This window comes from Astatotilapia calliptera, chromosome 19, assembly GCF_900246225.1.
Source record: "Astatotilapia calliptera chromosome 19, fAstCal1.2, whole genome shotgun sequence".
NCBI classification, from domain to species: Eukaryota; Metazoa; Chordata; class Actinopteri; order Cichliformes; family Cichlidae; genus Astatotilapia; species Astatotilapia calliptera.
The window spans coordinates 1,306,915-1,327,401 of record NC_039320.1 but is presented as its reverse complement, the minus strand read 5'-3'; the positions used below and the strand labels follow the sequence as shown (position 1 = coordinate 1,327,401).

At 40.0% G+C, this 20,487-nt stretch overlaps 1 protein-coding gene across 1 annotated transcript in view; it reads right to left on the bottom strand.

Moving 5' to 3' along the window:
• Nucleotides 1-4,222: 4,222 nt before the first annotated feature.
• The window catches only part of sgpp1b (sphingosine-1-phosphate phosphatase 1b), a 33,774-nt gene continuing 17,509 nt past the window's right edge, over nt 4,223-20,487 (bottom strand). The window contains exons 2-3 of the mRNA XM_026151428.1: nt 14,778-14,867; nt 4,223-5,758 (exon numbers count right to left, since the gene is read on the bottom strand). Coding sequence (XP_026007213.1) covers nt 5,207-5,758; nt 14,778-14,867 — 642 coding nt within the window. The 3' untranslated portion in view covers nt 4,223-5,206. The remainder of the gene's footprint in view (nt 5,759-14,777; nt 14,868-20,487) is intronic.

Sequence of the window (20,487 nt, the reverse complement as noted above, 5' to 3'; positions counted from 1 at the left end):
AGGTCAAATCCACCATCTGGCCGGGGGACTGTCTGCGTGGGTTCACTCTGGCTTCCTCCCACAGACGTCCAGCAGCTGAAGGTGGCCTGGCAGAGCATTTGGTGATGTCCATGGATTCTAGACATCAGGCAGTCACCGAGTGCAAAAGGATTCATCCAAGTATCAAAAACATTTGTTACATTTCAAATTATTCGTTTTGATCCTCTGACTATTATAAAATATCTGTAGTTGAAACCAAAGTAATGTAAAATGTTGTAATTCAAAAAGTTTGTAAAACCCCTCAAATTAAAAATCCACGTGTGCACTTGACTCACATCTTATTTGATTTAAAATCCACAGTGGTGGTGCGCAGAGGCAAAACTACAAACACATATATTTTTGTAAATCTTACAAAATGTGTGTTCAGTATACTACATTATGTTCATCCTTAGAGGACGATTTAACCAGATTAAAGAAGCAAAAGTTTTCAAGGTCATGGCTGTGGGTGCACCAGTGAAAATAATGTCCAAGGCCAGACCTACAGAATAATTAGTAACATTTTTTTTTTTTACAGTGAGAAAGATTCAGTAAGAACAAACTTTCAAATGGTTTTACATTCATGTCCACAACTCCACACGCACACGCACGTTTTCATTCTGCAGTCTGTCACTGCAGGGAATAACTGAGGACAAGCAGGCACATATTTGATTCTCTCATTTATTATTCTCAGTTAATTCACACAGACAGAAATAAGCCACATTTTCAATCACAGATGAAAACCAACAATAAAGCCCTGCAGAAACATGAAGAAAATACTGTGAAAGTGAGCGAGACTTCACAAATAAAGAAGGAATCATGAAGGGTTTGATTACAAGCTGAAACTCACAAGAGTTCACCTCGTCTCTCTACTCTCTGACTGCGATTTGGAATGAAAGCCGCGAATTATCAGGGAGAAAAAGGCAAATTCATTTCTGCATCAAACATGTAGACTTAAAGACAAAGACTTGCAAATTTTCCTCAAGACAGCAACTAAAAAGCAAAAGTAGGGGCAATATTAAAAACTGTTCTTGTTTTTTTTATAAACAGGAAACTTGTCATCCTCCCATATTTATATACATCTACAAAGTGCAAGAGGCAACATGACGGCACAGAGCTGAGGACAGAGGAAGGCACTGACGTGTAGGGCAGTTTAGCTACACAGTTTAAATACTGCATATTTGGTCAAGAAAGACGTTTTTTCCTCTGAGATCCAGTATTTAAAAAAAGAAGAAATCAAATCTCCATCTTGTGAGTTGACAAAGCAGAGCTGGCTGTTCAAACCAATCATTGAACAGATTAAGGAAAAACCGTTTTAAATATTGTATTGCAAGAACTAAAGTTATCATAATAATAAATTAGGATCAGTTTGACAAGCATATTGTGTTATTACAGTATATAGACTTTGGTGACTCTGTCCATCCATCTCCTAATGACATTACAAATAATAAAGAAATTCTGTAATTCAGCCACATCATACCACAGAAAATAACACAGACTATATATTTTTGACAGATCAATTTAGGATTTCAAAAATATATTAATGTACCGAAATAATATCAACAAAAGATCACGATCACAACAAAGCAAAATCACGATTAAGATGATATAAAAACAGAGCCAAACAAAACTATATGATGCATTTTAAAGATGTTGTACCAAATATACATCTTTAAGTTTATAATTAGGCTCGTCGAACATCACGAGGCCAGCCCTGCTTTGACTCCACAAAAAAGAACATCCACAGGTGGAAACCAGTCTCCAAACACAGGAACATATCACAGCGAGACGTGTCAGGGAGTTCAGCTTCATCTCCTTTGTCGATGTGCAGGGGAAATGTCCTTAAAGATCACAGATGACAAATGTTGCTTTGTCATCGACTTCTTGCAGTTTGAGCTTCTGTCCGTCACTCACACAAACTCAGCTCAGCCACAGGATTAACCCAAACTGGGTTTTGTCACTGAAACAGAAATAAACTTCTCTTTTCTGTGGAACAGAGACAAAACCGCATGCCCAAACACACGCACAAAAACGTCAAGAAATATACAAACGCTCTGACAAACACAAACATATTTGTGCACGAGGCAAGGCCACAGGAAGTGAAACGAGCCAGGCGGCTGACAAATGCAGAGAGTAAGCTGGTCCGTTTGGCTTTGACGAGTCGGTTAATTAGAGGCAAATCTGCAGCTGGATTAAGTTAAAATACTAAACTATATGTGAACATCCTAAAGAATTAAACCAATGCAATCAGCAGCTCTCATCACATCATTGGATTATCATTTCAGACAGAAGTAGTCGACTACAGAAAAACAATAAACTCTAATTCCTCAAACATACCACAGAAAATTGTAGTATCCAGGGACAGTTAAGGTCACTTATGAAGGGAAGACTCCAGATGTTTGCTGGTTCAAGCTGCTATACTGGAAAATTTCTCTGCTACTGCACAGATGTCTGTAAATGACTGAATCTTACTTGCATTAGCTAACAGGTGCTAATGTAAGTAAAGCATCTATTCATTATAACGGTCACTCGTCATAGTGTTTACCGACCAACTGCAAGACGACAAATCAAAGGGAACTACTGATTGGACTGCATTGAGGACCAGCTCCACCTTCATTATTTTTGCCTGGCTCGGAGGGGGAACAGTGCATTCTGGGAACAGTGCATTTATTTTAGCAGAGTACCGTACACAAAACTAACATAAATAAATCAGCTTGGCAAAAAAAAAAGAAGAAGAAAAAGAAATTAAGACTAAAGAAATGTGTGTCAATGGCAGCATCCTGCTGGGAGAAAAACTTTTTTTAAATGTGCCTTTAAGCAAGGCACACACAGCTTAGAAACAGGAAGCAGGCATCTGGGCTCCTGGCCTCAGTCTTTATACTCAGGTTCAGGTTAGAGTGGTCGAAGGAAGCTTTGTTAATCAACTAATTAACCAATTAATCACTAGTTGTGGTGTGGAGGAGTTCGGGTAAGAGTCCGAGTGGAAGCTTTTTTTTTTATTGCAAATGTAAAATGCTTTTTAACAAGTTTAGCATCACCAGAGTCTTACGATGATAGATTCTGCTCTGACATCTTACCAAGCTACATTTGAATCAAATAGTTCTTTCACAATGGAAATAGAAAAAAACAAAACGCAGCAAAACCTCAAAAATCCTTGTAAAACACAACAGATGTGCTTTTGGGGAGACAATAACGTGACGGATGGAAGTGATAACCTGATGGTAAACAGCTGATAGCAAACATGTATGCACAGTATTACAGGATCAGTAATACTGTACTTTGCATCTTCTTCTCCATGTTATACAACAACTCTGCTTCTTTTTAGTGTCTCAGTGCAAAAGTTGACATGTTTTGGCTTCTGTCACATGTGTAGCTGTTCCATCATGTTATCACCTCCCCAGAAGCATATCTTTTGTGATTTTCTTTGTTTACTTCCATTGCATTTTGTTCAACTTCTGTTGTGTTTTGTATGCTTTCTGGATTGTTTTTCTATTTGCTGGCGTTTTCTTATGTTGCAGTGCATTTGACTTCTCAGGGCAACCATGTGTTTGATTACTTTTGTCAAAGGCATTTAAAAAGTTCACGTTCACGCCGCTTTTCTGGAGCAATTGTGTCTTCAAAATTTGAAGACAAAATTTTCCTACATTTATAGAATCAAGTATCAAATTCATGCATGATAAAACAGTGAATAATGTTGCACTTGTAGTCGAATACTTTCTAATATTTTTAGAATGCGCCTGTTGTGCACAAAAAAGTTGTCAATGGAGTTCCAATTTTAGAAACATGAGAAAACTTCCCTCCGGACGGTTTATCTCCACCACCTCCTCCCACCTGACATCAGCAAAAGAACCTCAGCTAAGAACAGGAAGTGGATGTGAGCTGACATCTCTAATAGGAAGCAAGTTTACAGTGTTTAAAAATAAAATAAAATAAAAAAAAACCAGGCTGAGCTGAGTGCTCCAGTCATTCTTAGAGAACAAAATAAAACCATTAAAACCCTCTCTGTACATTTCCCAAACAAAGCGATGCATTCTCCTTTCCTTTTGCATCGTACAGTATGTGCCTGGTATTTCTTTTTTCTCCCATCGGGTTGCAGGAATAGCAGTCAAACTCAGAACTCAAATAGTGGGGAAAGCCCTTTAAGAAAACACAATCTAACCTCCTGAAAAAACAATGTGGCTGAATTCTCAGACATCAGAGACGTAACAACAAATCAAAAACTTTAATCAAACTGGTTTCCTCTCCACAGGCAGGGGGTTCAGAGGTTAAAGACTAAATGTTCCTCCGATCCAGTAGAGGAACACAGGAATCATAAAATGAAAGGTCTCTTATTGCTTTAAGAATTGAGACAAAGGAGAGTATAATCAAACAGAAACATTAAGAGGCTACTAGACAAAGAACCACACAAAGTTTCAACAGTGACACTGAACTCAAACTACAACATTCTTTAAACTAGTTAAACTAAGCACTTAATTTACAACCCAAACTCATTCTGCCATTGATCCATCTGGACATCCGACTAAAAGAAGACTTTCTATTTTATTTATTTATTCATCATGTGCCTGGATATCGTTGGCTTTCAGACTGTTAGTGAGACTTACTAAGTCTTTTTATTTTCAACATTTTCTGTCAGGCGTTTGAAGATTTATTATTCACTTGAGTTGTTGGAATAATTTAAGTTTTCCTAAAAAAATACTTCTGTGGTTCTTTGCCTGAGCTCTTAATAACAACTTCAGTCATAACAATGCAAATACTAACACATCATCTATTAGTGGTCATGACCTGCATTTTTAGTCTTCTAGAGGCCACTGTTGAAATGCTTTTTTGAATTTGAGGAGTGACTTTCCAGCTCTGAGAGTGTCAAAGCATTATCTGACTGGATTTTACTCTTAAATAAATCTAAAGAACAAAGAGATATCGCTAGTGAACTGTTAACAGTCTAAGCCCATTTTCCATTGCTCAGGATTCACCCGTCTTTAAAAGTAACCTGAGACAACAAAAACAAAAAATCTGATAAAAACTCTGCATCCAGATCAGCAATTAGGCTTTAATGTACCTTCATCAGTCCCAAACCCAGCAACCTCCAGCTAGGGATTAGGCTGTGGATGAAAACAAGCAGCAAAACTGATCTGATGACAGCATTTAGATTTTTACTTCACTTTGACTGGCCACACAGTCAAGTAAGATCCAATCAGGAGAGCTGCATGTAGCTGAAGAGCAGCGGGACCAGGAAGATCACGTTGAAGCCCACTGTCCCGTAGACGATGAAGCGGTAAGGCAGCTCCACCTCCATGTGCTGCCGGGCCTTCCTCAGGTCATCAGTGGGCACTCTGAACGCTCTGCACACCAGTGGGATGGTGATGGCCTTCATCAGCGCCCGCGTGGCCAACAGCACCAGCACTCCCACAACGAGCCGCAACATTACAACAGCCACCAGGCTGGGGCTAAGTGCGGGCATGCTGAGGGGAAGCTGGTCTGGTGTCAAGTCGGGCATCAGGCCCAGGTGGTAGTTGACATGGGAAGCCAAGGCAATGCCGGCACCAGTGCCCAGGATCTGAGCGGTGTCACCACGAGAGGTGCTCCAGGTGTCCAGGGTGAAGGAGAAGAGGCCCAGGCCCAGGTGGAGGGAGATGATGATGATTGGAGCGTAGCGGCAGGTCAAATTGAAGCCATCGATCAGGTCCAGTATCGGCAGGAAGAAGCACAGGATGAGGATGCTGTACAGAAACCCAGCGATGACGTCCTGAAGGAAATACAAAGACAGAAACTGTAAACAAAACAGCACAGCTGAGACTGTCATTGACATGTGTTTCACATGTGTGCAGATGAAAGCAACTATGTTGTGAATTTGGACTGAAACAAAGTGTATGATGTCAGAGGGTGGAGAAGTCTGAAAAGGGGACTGTAAATATCAACCATGTTCTAGTATCCTTCTTGGTAGGTTCTTCTTCCACAAACACCTAGGAGAATACAAGCTCAATTCCAATAAAGTTGGGACAGAAATGTTTTCTCTCAGCCAAAGTTCATTTAAAATGGACTGAGGAAAAGTGGAAAACTGGTCTGTGGTCGATGACAAAAGAAGAGAAAGCCCATGCGCTTTGTTATTAGCGCTCAGTTCCAAAGCCTTCTCTGATTGTATGGGCCTGTTCAGCGAACACAAATTTCCCTCTTGGCTAGAAAACATGATTTATACTGATCATGCATTCTGTGAATAAATGCTGAAACAACACAAGCAGCAGATTAAAATTTTAAACCTGCACAAGCTGATTCAGCAGCAAAATCCCTTTACCAGATAAGGGGTGCTATTATTAGGATATTTATTGGAGCATTTCCTTCAGATGGGAACAAGGAAGTGGATCAGCATTGACAGGAAACAGGAAAACGGGAAGATCTACATGCTGACGAACTCTGGACTCAAACACAAAGGTCACAGCTATTTATTTACTGATCTCTGGAGTAAACTGACAGTTGGCTTCTTGCCTCCTCTAAACCTTTCAAATCTCTGACTTCACCCCAGCTCCTGCTCAACGTCTCCAAGCTGTTTCTGAAATAAGTGACTCCTTGTATCTGGATGGCATTCTGTGATCAGTCTACTACCAATCTAAGAATCCTTACTACCCGACATGGTTCCCACATCACACTGACAGAATCAAAACCCTGACTTGACTTGACAGACATTCATCTGCAACACTGTACCCATATTAAATTAATTCACAATTAAACCTTATTTCTAGATAACGTGTTGTTCCACCAACAAACTTTACAAAAATGACATGAAACACAAATTTTACCTAAGCCGGATCTGTTCCCACGCCTCTGAGACACTGAAGCCTTATTCTTGCATGTTCTTATGTCTCTCTTTTGTTGTAAGAGAGACATGTATCTGGCTGTGTGTGTATGCTGATATAATGCTCAGTGTTCGCAACTGTTTGAATGTTGGGGAGGAAAAGTAACATTTCCTGAAGCACCACAGGGCAGACGGCAACTTAAGCAGCTCTTCAAGTTGAATGTCGGCCTGTGTGTGCGGCTACACTTTGGTTATGGGTTGGGGGAAAAATAACATTTGTAATTTTCTGTGCATTTTCTGGAGTTGATTTTGACGCACTAAACTAGAACTGATAATATGCAACAGTAAAACGACATTTTTTTGTGTTGTCCGAGATTAATTATATAACCGATGTGGAAGGATCGAGGTGCGATCTTTGAATGTGGTTTTAAATGCTGATCCTGCATTACATAGTAGGAGAGGTCTTTCGAGCCTGATCACAGTTGGCGCTCGTAGGGAAAAAAATTAAGCAAAGGCTTGCGTGCGATGAATGGAGTTCCGACAAAGAAAAAAAACCTGGTTACATTGGCAGCAGAAGCCTCTTTTGTTTGATTCATCCTCCAGCTGCTACGGGTGTAGCAAAAGAAGTAACGGTAGAGGAACTAAAGCTTATGTTTCAGTTCGCGTTATCACCCTGCAGGATGCGTATGGCAAACTTGACACAGTACCCGAGTTTATTCAATTATGCACACTTATGGCATGTAATGAATAATCCTAATCAGATCACACTGGTTTGCAGAGTGTATATTGAACACTGCCATCAGTGGTACTTATTTTTCTCCTTTAATGTATGTTATACATTAGCATACTGTGGCTTACACGTTTGCTATCATTATGCTATTCACGAGGTCTAGTAGTAATCACGTATCTTAAACATTACAAGAATGAAAAATGGGAATCCCTCAAGTCCATTTCTGCTGACAGGCTCAGATTTCCTGGCCATTTACGCACATGCCTACAGCGAAGAGACTCCGTTGGGTACGTTGCTATAACGTGAGTGCACACACTGTAAATTAACACCTTATCATTCCTCATCTTGCTAAGCTGGGTGTGTACACTATTTACTTTTGTGATTAGTGTCTGCTTTCCCTGGAAGGAGAAATCAATGATAGCCACTGTAACTTTACACCAGTTTCCATCCACCAGCCAGACACTGGAACATTGCAGCCATCTCTGGCAGGGTCAGCCCACTCGAATGGCCGCACTGGAAGGAAACTGAGGTCCTGTTAGAGTTTAAGTATCTATTTGGCTGCTTAAGTACATGTTGTGGTACATGTAAGCCCTGAGCTAACAGTCAGTTAGTACCCCGTGCTGAGCCACGAGCGCCAGAGCCGCAGAGCTGGCGTCAGATGGATTGTAGCCCAGCAACAACTTGTGTCCCAGCAGTTCCACTTTTGACAGATGGTTCACTATAAGGACACATTTTGCTGTGTGACCATATCAAAATGAGTCAACAGTGAGATAACCAAATGACCTCTGAGAAGGTAACTGGTGCCATTGCCATCCCACCTTCTCTCTTAATAGCACACACGGTGAGAGGCTGGAAGCTTTCAGCCATCTGTAATTTTCTCCTCCACTGACACCAATGTGCTGCCTGAACTAAAATTGTCCAAAAAAAGGGTGTGCCCTTAATGAACAACACACTGCATGTCATTCAGTAGATGCCTTAATCTTTACAACAAAATAAAAGAGCATTAAATTGTCAGAATGGGTGGCCTAAATGTTGAAAGAACCATTAAGAACTCTCTCTGTAAAACACAACCACATGTGCCTACTGCCTGTTCACTAAATTACTGCAAATGATGTACAAGTTCAATTCACGCATCAGTAACAAGTACATGATGTAAATTAACAGCTGCAGCATTATTTCTTAATCAGTGCAACTAAAGAGAATTCCCAATAGTACGCATTACTTTCTTGTTTCATTATTAGGCTTTAAAAAATATCACAAAGTTAGTCACTGACATTGTGATTTTCTTTTTTGAATTTTAAAATACTCAATGCCGGTTTAGCTACACGTCTTTGCTCTCTCTCTGCCCACTTTCCTGTCCATCTTCACTGCATCTGTCCACTAAAGGCAAAAAATAATAATCATTTAAATTTTGAGAGAAGACACAGGGAAGCAGCTGGAGGGAAATAACAGGATGTGGGCACATACACAGTTGATCGGTATGTTTCTAAGTTTACTAAAAATAAAGTTAGTGGAGTTACATCAGACTACTGGGCATACCAACATATTAAAAGCCTCAAAATCCTATAAATAATGTGATTTGTAAGATAGCAGAAGCATAATAATAATAAAAAAATGTTGCATTTAAATATCAAAACATTACAGGGAGCTAGAAATGGCATACAGTTCTCACGAACTAGTAAACAGTTTGCAGAACACACCATGATTATCAGGGGCAGAACAGCTTTTTGTCTGCAAGCTCTTCCTGTTCAACAAAGGAGGGGGGAAGCAGTTTGATTGGGCGTGATGATTTCCAGATCTCTTTAAGTGCCCTGCAGGCCTGGCACAGCAGACCGATAATAGCTCACCAAGTATTCAAGCTCCAGTCCCTGATTCCCAACAGTGATGTGGAGCCTTCAGCCGTCGGGCTAAGTCACAAGGAGGAAATGAGCTCTGTGCCTGTGCACCAGCAGCTCGAGCATTCTCAAGAAGGTTCACGTCTTTTCTCTTGACCTGAATGTTGTGTTTCTGAGGTCACTGTTTTTCAGGCGAGTCACACCTTAAAGTTCACACCCATTTTTTCCCCGTATTCCAATCAAATCTGAATAGACAGACATGACGCACACATGTTCAGAGTCACACCAGTTTTCAATTTTCAGGGGTATCTGTACCACTGAGAAGAAACCAACTTATGTAGAAAGATGCTCTTCAGAATTTTATAAGCTGGCTAAATGAGACTGTCTCTACAGCTAAACATTAAATAACTCCCACTTTACTAAAATAGAGGGGCTTATACTGTAGCACAAGTGACAGCATAAATGTTTCTTGTTTATATTCCTCAAAGCATTATGGTTGTTAATTGCTCAAATAAAGAAAAATCATGTTCTTACATACAGACCAAAACTTTATTTTTTATTGAATATATTTTTATTGAAGGCTAAAAGAGTCTTAAAGAATCGTTGTTATCATGGAATAAAAAGAGAACCAAATAAAAAGACTGAAAAAAAAAATACCGGTATCATATTTGTCCAATTCTTGTTTTCAAACAACAGGCTTGAAATTCAAAACTGGTTCAACCCTATGTAATAAAACCTCCTGTACAAAATGATGTCACCTCTAAGCTCAATGGTTTTTGAGCTCTAGGACTTTGGTGTGATAATCAAGGGATTTTTTTTTTTAACTGTGACAAAATCACTACACACACAAGTTAAACATAAATATGGCCAAGTCAAACATTATCACTGACTCAGAGAGAAAGTTACAAGTGACAGGGTCTTTATGTGTTCTCTCAGGCTGTGCACAGCCTGCTGCGCTCTCATTTGCTGAACAGAGCAGAAGGAGAGAGATCTGCGAGTGGAGTGGGACAGCAGGACCCCCATTTACAAGGCAGTGCTGTCCATAAATATTTCAGGAGGCAATTCTTAGAAAAATCTAATTAAATCACAAAATGTAGCTGTCTGCATGCTGGAAATGAGGTGAACTGAAGCGTAATAATCCATAAGGATGTGGTTCTATATTAAAATAAGAACACCCAAACCCCAGAACTTCAAATCAATACAACAAAAGCATGACTTACTGAGCAAACAAATATTCTTACTTTTCAACTTCTCAAAATCTGAAATCCATACCCAATACTGCAAAAGTACTGTTGATATAAAATAAAAAAAATCAATGTGACTACTACACCACACATGGCTTTATTTCAAGCTTTGTGTGAAATGGTGAAAAGCATGTGCACACCTTTCACAGATTATATGATAATGTCATTAGAAGTTGCACTGGCTGACCTGGCTAAATGTCACACAGTGCAAGTATGACATAGTTCAACTGAGGAGTTAAAATACAGATGGTGTGTCTTTATGATGTCATGGACCGCTGTACAAAGACATGGTTTCTTAAGGCTTACTTAAGGAGGAATTGGTTATTTTAAGGGACAATTAAGATCTTATAGATAAACTGACATCATTGCTTAAAGTCAACCCAGACCTGGTGTGTACTGCAACAGTTGCTATGGTTACAGACTTTTTTTTTTTAACATATCCATGGTGAGACAGTGAGGAGAGCCAGCAGGAGTTTCTGGCTTGCTCACAAATACTTCTTAATCAAGAACAGTAAGCGGTCACGCTGCAAGAACGATGAGGACTTTAATATGAGAGACAGACAAATACATGCCATTTAAAGTATTTCACATAGTTTTCATACAAAACAATGTTAAAGCATCAAGGCCCGAGCGCCTGACTGCATAATTAGTGAATGTGCCACAGCTTGTGCTGATCAGCCCTCCCTGAAGTACTCTGTGCCACCTCTTTTGCTGCAGCTGAGCAAAACCCACACCCCACTAACCCAGCATTTACTGTTATTACTTGTTGATAAGCTGACTAAGTCTTATTGATCTCACAAGCAAAAAATATATTACTGTTTAAAGGTGCACTTTAATGTGAAGGAGTCTAGCTTTAATTTATGAGCTATTTTTTACCCATTTATTCTTAATATAGGGCCACTGGTCCTTTATTTATGTAGGCAAAATGACAAATTTGTCTCACAGGGCTACTGAGAGAAATTTAGTACGTGGATATCAATGTAATACAGGAAAACAGCAGATTCTTTTGCTTTGGAAATCACAAAAACTCCTCTGTTTAACAGTTTCATGTGATCTTTTGAGAACTCATTAAGTAATGTGGGACCCATGAGGGAGTGTTTTTCCTTGTCTTTATTTAAATGAATGCTCACTATTTTGACAAATCACATATAAACGTTGAATCAGTCCTGGATGTTTTTCTTTTAATTTTTTTTTTTTTTTTAATGACAGCTTTTTTCTTGAAAAACTCTAATAAGCTCCTTGGGGCATAACTGCTGCTCCTCAAGCAGCTGTGATTTTGAAGGCTGATTGTTGTCGCTCTGCTTAAATGTCAGGATCAATCGTCTCAGCACGCTCATTTCGACTGAACTGTAATCTGACTGACTGCTAAATTAATCATCTTAAACACCTTTCTAGGTCAGCTCTTGTCTATTTGTGGAGAAAACTGGACCTTTTTGTTTGACATGCAGCAGAGATATGAAACCATGTGAGCAGGCAGATGTGCATGTGGTTTTCACAGCGATACCACCTGTGGGCACTCACAAAAAGCTCTTAAAGGTCTCTGATGTGGAATTACTTTCTGAGTTTGTTTGGGAAGATGGTCAGCGTGCTGTAATGTCTGCTGGTCTCACACCACCATCCATCACTGATACAGTCATGACCACGGAGAATGTTCCCTCTGCAACAGACAGCCCAACCCCACAAGTGCACCAAGACTGACATCGTTTACCAGTGAGATTCACCCCCGTACAGACTACCAGACATCTGACCAAAACATCTGTGGTGACTCTTGAGGATTTTTTTCACCACAGAAGTATTGATGTGTTTCTTAAAAATAAATCCATGAAAACATCTGGCATTCAAGCCGAGTCTGACTTCTTAAGCCAGGGTTCATGCTTTTCTAATATATATGTATGAACTGCAAAAGGAACTTGATTCAGACTGACTCAGGATTGAATTCTATACCAGTCAGCACATACTGCTGGAGCTACAAGTAAGTATCTCCAGCTGGTTGATTTCATTTCCCCCCCATCTCTTGCAACCTATAGGACTTTGAGAAAACTTCTAATGCTGTAGGGAACCTGAGGTATACACACCTCTGTGGTGATAGATTTGTTATGACTGTACTCCGTTAACGTGAGAGCAGATAAAAGAAGCAGGGGCAAGTTTTTGCAGGCAAAAACATCAAGTGTTCCACTACTAATTCTCGCTGATGGTATATACAGGCCTAAGCATGCTCATGACAGAATCACTGGTCCAGGTTAGCTGAAAGGCATGGTTAGTACAGGTAGGCTCTAAACCAGGGAGTGGATAAGGGACCACATGAAAAACTGGGACTGTTGATAAGCTGAACTTAAATCTGCACAATATTAATTTTGTCTGGTGTTGAAGTTGGCTCCTTTGCCATCTTTGTTGCCTGACTCTTGACCTTTAAATCTATCTACTCCACCAGTGTGCTGATTCATGTGGCACCTTGGCAGAATTGAGCAGACAGTTAATCATGAGTGGGACTAACACTGTTGTCAAATTGTGTGCCAGTGCCAAGGAGCAGTAATAACAAACAGAAAATGAGAGAATGAGAAGTGAAATAATAACAGCAATAGCGACAACATCTACTGGCCTGCATTTTTAATATTGCGGTGTGTTTCACTTCCTCACTGTATTTGGTTAGTTTGGAAGCAGTGTCAGACTGAAGATTCAACAATGCAAGGAGTTGACAACTATGTCTGATATGAAACAACCATTACTGTTCATTTGATGACTTATTGTGAACATCACAGTTTGGTATATGTGAGGAGATGCACTTCCATAACTATGAACTCCACAAACAGCACAGAACTGCAGTGGTTCACCTACCTTCTTGTTGTTACCTTTAGCTGCCTTCTCAACATTTTAACACAGGAAAGCTACTGTTTGGACTAAAGTTCAGAATACACCTCCTGCTTAACATCAACAGCTCGAGAGGTTTCCTGTTCCTGAGCCTAGCTGTTAATCACAGTATAAAACAAAGACATTTTCAAGTTCCCATCCACTCAAAATCATGTTTCCATTATTGTTCCTTCCCTTGCAGTTGGACTGATGTATGTGCAGTGAACCTGTTCTCCTCTTTTCTAAGCTCACCTTAGATCTGAGGTTAACACAGGAACAAAAAAGCAGGATTTTGAAATGTCACTAGTCCATCCTCCAAGTGTGACATTTAAATATTTATTGGTCCCAAAAGTTTTAAAAAGAGAAAGAAAACAGCATACCTTTTTGTTAAAGTGCACAGAGACTTGAACAACCACTATTACACAATGACAACTAAAAGTGAACTAGAACAGACGACTTGTTAAATGGTAACTTATTAAAAAAATAAAACAATTACACATATCTTTCTTGTCTTAAAAACATATTCTTCTTTGTTTTTATTGCCAAATGGGAGTGCGTCATACACTACTATCCCAAAGGAGCAATAACACAGTCAATTATTTGCCAGCCGTTGCTGAATTGCTGAACCGGTAAATGGTCTGTGGTGCTGTCAGACTAGTGATCACTGTACAAACATATAAAATATAAACAAATAAATGCATCCAAAGCCAAAAACTACAACAGCCTTTAAAAAGTGTTGAAATACATTTTCTTTCTCAATAAAGGTCCTCTGGTAAATGACATTAGCATATCACAACTATGGACAGCTGTCTGAGAGAGGGTTGACCCTTTGAAGAAAGGTCAGATTGTTGGTAGTAAAAGTTAAACAATATTGCTGTGTGAAAGGCCTACCCTTCACAGGTTCTTATATTAAAAACGAATTGACACCAAACTACTTTAGCTTGGTAAACAGCACCAAAAACGTAAGACAGAAAGTGCTGGAGTTCTTACTCTAAAAGGTAAGAACTCATTACTTCTTCAAAAAATAATGTATTACTTTACTTATTTACTCCTCTTAGTTACTTACTTACTCCTTCATTATACTCCTCATAACCATACATTTGCATTACTCTGCAAGCATGCCCTGAGATGACGACTTCTCACAGTTAACAGTTAACCTTAACTACGTGCCCACACACTGGTACAAATCACTACTGTTGCTGTTCGTCCAACAGACCTGCTATGATGTTTAAAAACACAAGATGATATTAAACATGTCCTTCGTTTGGCAAGACTACAAGTCTGTGTTTGTGTGTGTGTAAGAGATCGATCACACTCACCAGCACCGAATGCATTCCCATGTAGATTCGGCTGGAACAAACCAGCAGACACCAGCAGAGAGCCAAGATGAATCCCAGTGTGGATGGGTACTGTGGAGGTGAAAGGAAAAAAGTTTAAAGACATCTAAAAAGCCTAAAAAAACTGAATTTATGATGGTGAAACACAGAAGCAAATAAATCTTCACATATACATACATATACATGTTTAATATTTTTACTTTACAATAACAACTAATTATGCATGACACAATGTTTAAGGCATGTAGTGCAAAATACAAATAAAAAAAACAAAGTGTATTCTGAACTGCACTGCGTGAGCATGCTTTGCTTTACATCAAAAAGTGCACTACTGTATCTGTCAGTGAGTCACTGTATCAAAGCTAACCTATCAAATTTGTGTTTATTGTTCTGTATTTGCATGTCAACAAAAGAACTCATGTCGTGGGAGCAGAATTTCATCCAGAACTTGTTCAGTTTGCAGCTTATAATGAGCCTTAAAATGTTTCTGTGATGTAGTGGATATGATTATCTGCTAATGTGTACCAGACTCAAATGTCCTCATAAATGTTTCAGTAATTTTGCCACTTCCTTATCAGATGCTCCTGGCCTGCAGCATTGAGAGGAGGGAGCCAAGGCGTGTTTACTTGTATAACACCTTTGAACAACACAAAATAACAGCCTTATGTAAGGCATAAAATATAAAAGAAACACATAGAAATTTGAATACAGATGAATAGGATTTGAAAAAAGGAAAAGAAAAAAAATACCTAATGGCAACTACCAACTAGCTAAAGTATCTATCGGACATTTAAAAAATATATATATAGATATATATTTATGTTTAAGCAATTTGAATGTCAACGAAGTTTATGGTACAATCTTGGTTGCCTACCATAAAGATGTAATTATGTCCAAAGTCAAAGGGCTGTTTTCTGTTGTTCCACCTGAATCAGCATTGAGGTATCGCTTGCTAATTTTAATTTCCGGAAGTTATGTTTGTAGGTGCAGTTCTATGTACATCACTAAATTTCTATTAATTTACTAATAAATACCAATTCAGTACATTTATATTCCAGTATGTACTTATTTGTAATACAAAGTTAGGAAAGCACTGTTTAAGTTGGGCCTTATGGTACCTTGCAGAGAAAAGAATGATTACAAGTCTTTCCTCGCATTGAGGCATCCAGCTTTTTCATTTGATGCTGGTTTTGGGTCAGTATTTGGTATTAGAAGTTACCCGAAGCCTAACTGGATCAGAGCATCCACAGATTCAGCATGGAGAAAGACTGAGAAAAGACACAATGAGTGACAGTTTGACTGGAAGAGAAGGCAGAGGATACAGTGAGCTGCTGAGGTTTGCACACTTGCTAAAAACCTTTTGCGTTGCTTGCTGTGGATACTCTGAGTTCAGATGGCTCATATTTCCTCTCTCAGAACAGAATTACAGTACTAATCCCACAACATCACAGCATCTCCCAGCACTGTGGCCTTCAGGGGAAAATGAATCATGAGAGCTACCTGATGGTGCTTGGTGAAGGCTGATTAAACAGAGATAAGATACTGATTTATGGGGTGACACACTTGACACCAATTTCCAGTGAATAATCCTGTGATACTGCAAACAGTTGCTCACTGCAGATGAGGCAGAAACCTTACTAAATATACAGCTATGAGACAGCTGGCTTAAACACATTCTAACAAACCTGAAAGAGCTTTTATCAGGGTTTTGTTGCATTTCTTGGGCTTTTTTTTTTAATGACTGGCACCAGTGTGAAATTCTGGGTCATGGCACGTAACAGAGACTGATAGTAAAAATACATTTTACTCCAACTTTCTCCATTTAAAATTTATGGAACCAACTGTTTTTGTAATAAAAGATATGATTTGTTCCTAAAAGTGTAGCTACTGCAGACAAACCACAGCTAACCACAGCAACACCTTTATTCAAACGTATGTGTTGAGCTAGTTAATAGGTATGCCCTCGTTGTCATCTGTTGTGATTTTATTTTGAAAGGATGCTTCCTGTTATGCTGCAGAGTGCACGCAAGAGTTCAATAATAAAAACTAAGTGTTGTTCCGGTGAAAAGCCGATGCCCCACGTGTGATTATTCCTCCGTCTAGACAATATAAGTATCTTCAATATTCATGCAGATTCCGCTGGAAGACCCGTCTCTGCTAACAGGTTATGGGCCCAGGAAAACATTGAAGCTACGCCAGGGGAAAGTTTACCACCAGAAAAGTCGCAAAGTACAGCGTGTTCGGTGAGGGCTAGCGTGCTAAGTTAGCACCATGAATAAGCGTGCTGGTGAACCCAGTGGCCGATGGGCAAGGTTGGTTTTTGACGGAGATGAGAAGAATTATGAACTGTGGGAGACAACATTTTTGGGACATCTTAGATTACAAGGTCTAAAAGACACAATATTGAAAAGTGATGACGACGATGAGGACGACGAAGATAAGAATGCCCAGGCCTATGCAGAGTTAATACAGTTCCTGGATGATAAGAGTTTATCGCTCGTGATGAGAGAAGCTGCCGATGATGGACGCGAGGCACTGAAAATTTTAAGAGACTATTATGCAGGAAAAGGTAAACCAAGAATTATCAGCCTTTATACCGAACTGACTTCTCTGAAGAAAGCAAGCAGTGAGAGCGTCACGGAGTACATCATACGCGCAGAGACATTTATTACAGCCCTGAGAAATGCTGGCGAGACACTTAGTGATGGTCTGCTTGTAGCGATGGTGTTAAAAGGTTTACCAGAAACATTTAAACCTTTTTCCGTTCACATTACGCAAAGTGAATCAGAAATCAAGTTTGCGGAATTTAAAACGAAACTCCGCAGCTATGAGGACACTGAGAAAATGCGCTTAATGGAACAAGAGGATAACATCATGAAGGCGAGAGTGCAACCCAGCGTGAGACCCGCAGCAGCTGCTAATGACCACAGGAGAGACATGTCAGACATAGTCTGTTTTAAGTGTGGCCAACGGGGACACAAGGCCAGAGCATGCCGCTACAGACAGTGGTGCGGTCACTGTAGGAGCAACACCCATCGAGAGTCGACTTGCAGGAGACGACAACGGAATGATGAAGCACGCATAGCCTCGGAGGAGGGCGACAACGCAGAGAGCGACGACACCTATGTCTTCCGGATGAGCGATGACTACGCGGCACCTCAACAGCCACAAGACATCAGGACCAAAGGCCTAATGGTGGATACTGGCGCAACATCACACATCCTGAATGATAAAACAGCGTTCAAGAAATTTAATGACGACTTCCAGCCGGGAACGCACTGTGTGGAATTAGCTGATGGCACCAGGTGTAAAGGAGTGGCTGAAGGCAGAGGAGATGCAGAGGTGTGCTTGATTGACAGCAGAGGGAGACAGTGTAAAACAACACTGAAAGACGCCCTATGCATTCCCTCATTTCCACAGAATATCTTCTCTGTGAGAGCGGCCACCACGAACGGAGCCACTATCATCTTTAAGAAAGGAAGGAACGTCCTTCAACACAGAGACGGTACAAAGTTTCACATCCATGAGCACAACAGACTTTATTACCTTGAGACTGTAAGTGAGTACGATGATAAGTGTAATAATTGTTTTGATGTGCAGACATGGCATGAAATTTTGGGACATTGCAATCATAGTGACATTCTGAAGCTACAAAATGTGGTTGAAGGTATGAAAATCAAAGGGAAAACTGACAAAGAAAGTTTGAACTGTGAGGTGTGTATTCAGGGAAAATTTGTCCAGACTAGGAATAGAAACCCTGACAGGAGAGCTGAGAAACCTCTCGAGCTGGTACATACGGATCTAGCAGGGCCGATAGATCCAGAATCACAAGATGGACACAGATATGCATTATTGTTTACCGATGACTTTTCCGGTGCAGTATTTGTATATTTTCTCAAAAACAAAAGTGAAACAATGCAAGCAACTGAAATCTTTTTGGCCGATACAGCCCCACACGGGAAGGTAAAGTGTATCAGGTCAGACAACGGCACAGAGTTCATGGCAAAGAGTTACCAGGTATTGTTAAACAAACATGGAATAAGACATGAAACTTCAGCCCCATATTCCCCTCACCAGAATGGTACAGCGGAACGTGGCTGGAGAACACTTTTTGATATGGGGAGGTGCATGCTTATTGAGAGTGCCATACCAAAGGAATTATGGACGTATGCAGTTCAAACAGCGGCTATCGTGAGAAACAGATGCTTTAACAACCGGACAGGGCAGACACCTTACTTTTTGCTGACTGGGCGGAAGCCCAATCTATCCAGAATGCGAAAGTTTGGGTGTGAGTGTTATGCTTACAAGCAAAACAAGGGTAAGCTGGATTCTAAGTGTACAAAAGGGATTTTTGTAGGCTACGACAAAAACAGTCCAGCATACAAGGTTTATTTCCCAGACAGCGCCAAAGTGCAAAAGTTTAGGCTGGTTAAGTTTGTAACCAAACACAATGAGGAAAAGCAAACACAAACTGATACGACATCTGAGGATGAAGACATACAGGTGAGGGAGAGACCAAACATGAACAGGGAAAGCCCCAGTACCAGTTCACAGGAACCAGATACTGACAACCAACCAGAAGTGAACAGTCAGATGCCACTTAGTGATGAGACTGAAAACTCCAGAAGGTATCCTTCTAGAACAAGAAAGAAACCAGATTATCTAAATGAATATGAGTCAGGAGAAGACATTGATGATCAAGTGCTGACTAACATAGACTACTGTTACAGACTGATAAGTAACTCACCCGTGACATTCAGTGAAGCTGCAAGGTCACCCAACTCTAGAGAGTGGAAAGCAGCTATGGATGAAGAAATGCAATCCTTAAAAGAGAACAACACCTTTACCCTAACAATCTTACCTGAGGGAAAGAAAGCAGTGGGGGGTAGATGGGTATATGTGAAGAAAAACAGTGGTGATGGATCAGAAAAATATAAAGCACGGTACGTAGCTAAAGGTTACAACCAGTGTTTTGGGATAGACTATGATGAAACTTTTTCTCCGACTGCTAACCTGACAAGCATAAGAGTATTGATGCAGTGTGCAATACAAGAAAACCTGATTTTGCATCAGATGGATGTAAAAACCGCATACTTGCATGCACCAATAGATTTTGAAGTGTATGTTGAGCAGCCAGAAGGCTATGAAGTAAAAGGAAAAACAGATGAGAAACTGGTCTACAAGCTGGAAAAGTCACTTTATGGGCTTAAACAGTCAGGCCGAAACTGGAACAGGACATTACATGACTATTTGATAGAGAACGGTTTCATGCAGAGTCCTGTAGATCATTGTGTTTACACAAGGAAAACAGGAAAAGAAAAAGTGATCATGATCATATGGGTTGATGATATTATTATTGCAGCCAGTGATGAAAGGGTTTTGAAAACTGTGAAGGAAATGCTAACTGCAAGATTCAAAATGAAAGATATGGGGAAACTCAAACATTTTCTTGGTATTGATTTTGAGCAAACCCAAGATTGTGTAAAAATGTTACAAGAGAGATATGTAGAAAACATACTGGAAAGATTTCAAATGCAAGACTGTAAACCAAGATCAACTCCTTGTGAACAAAGGTTGAACTACAATGATGATGCTGAGAAAATGAACAATGTCAGAATGTACAGAGAGGCAGTAGGTAGCCTTATTTACTTGACCTCTTGCACACGACCAGATTTGAGTTTTGTTGTAAGTA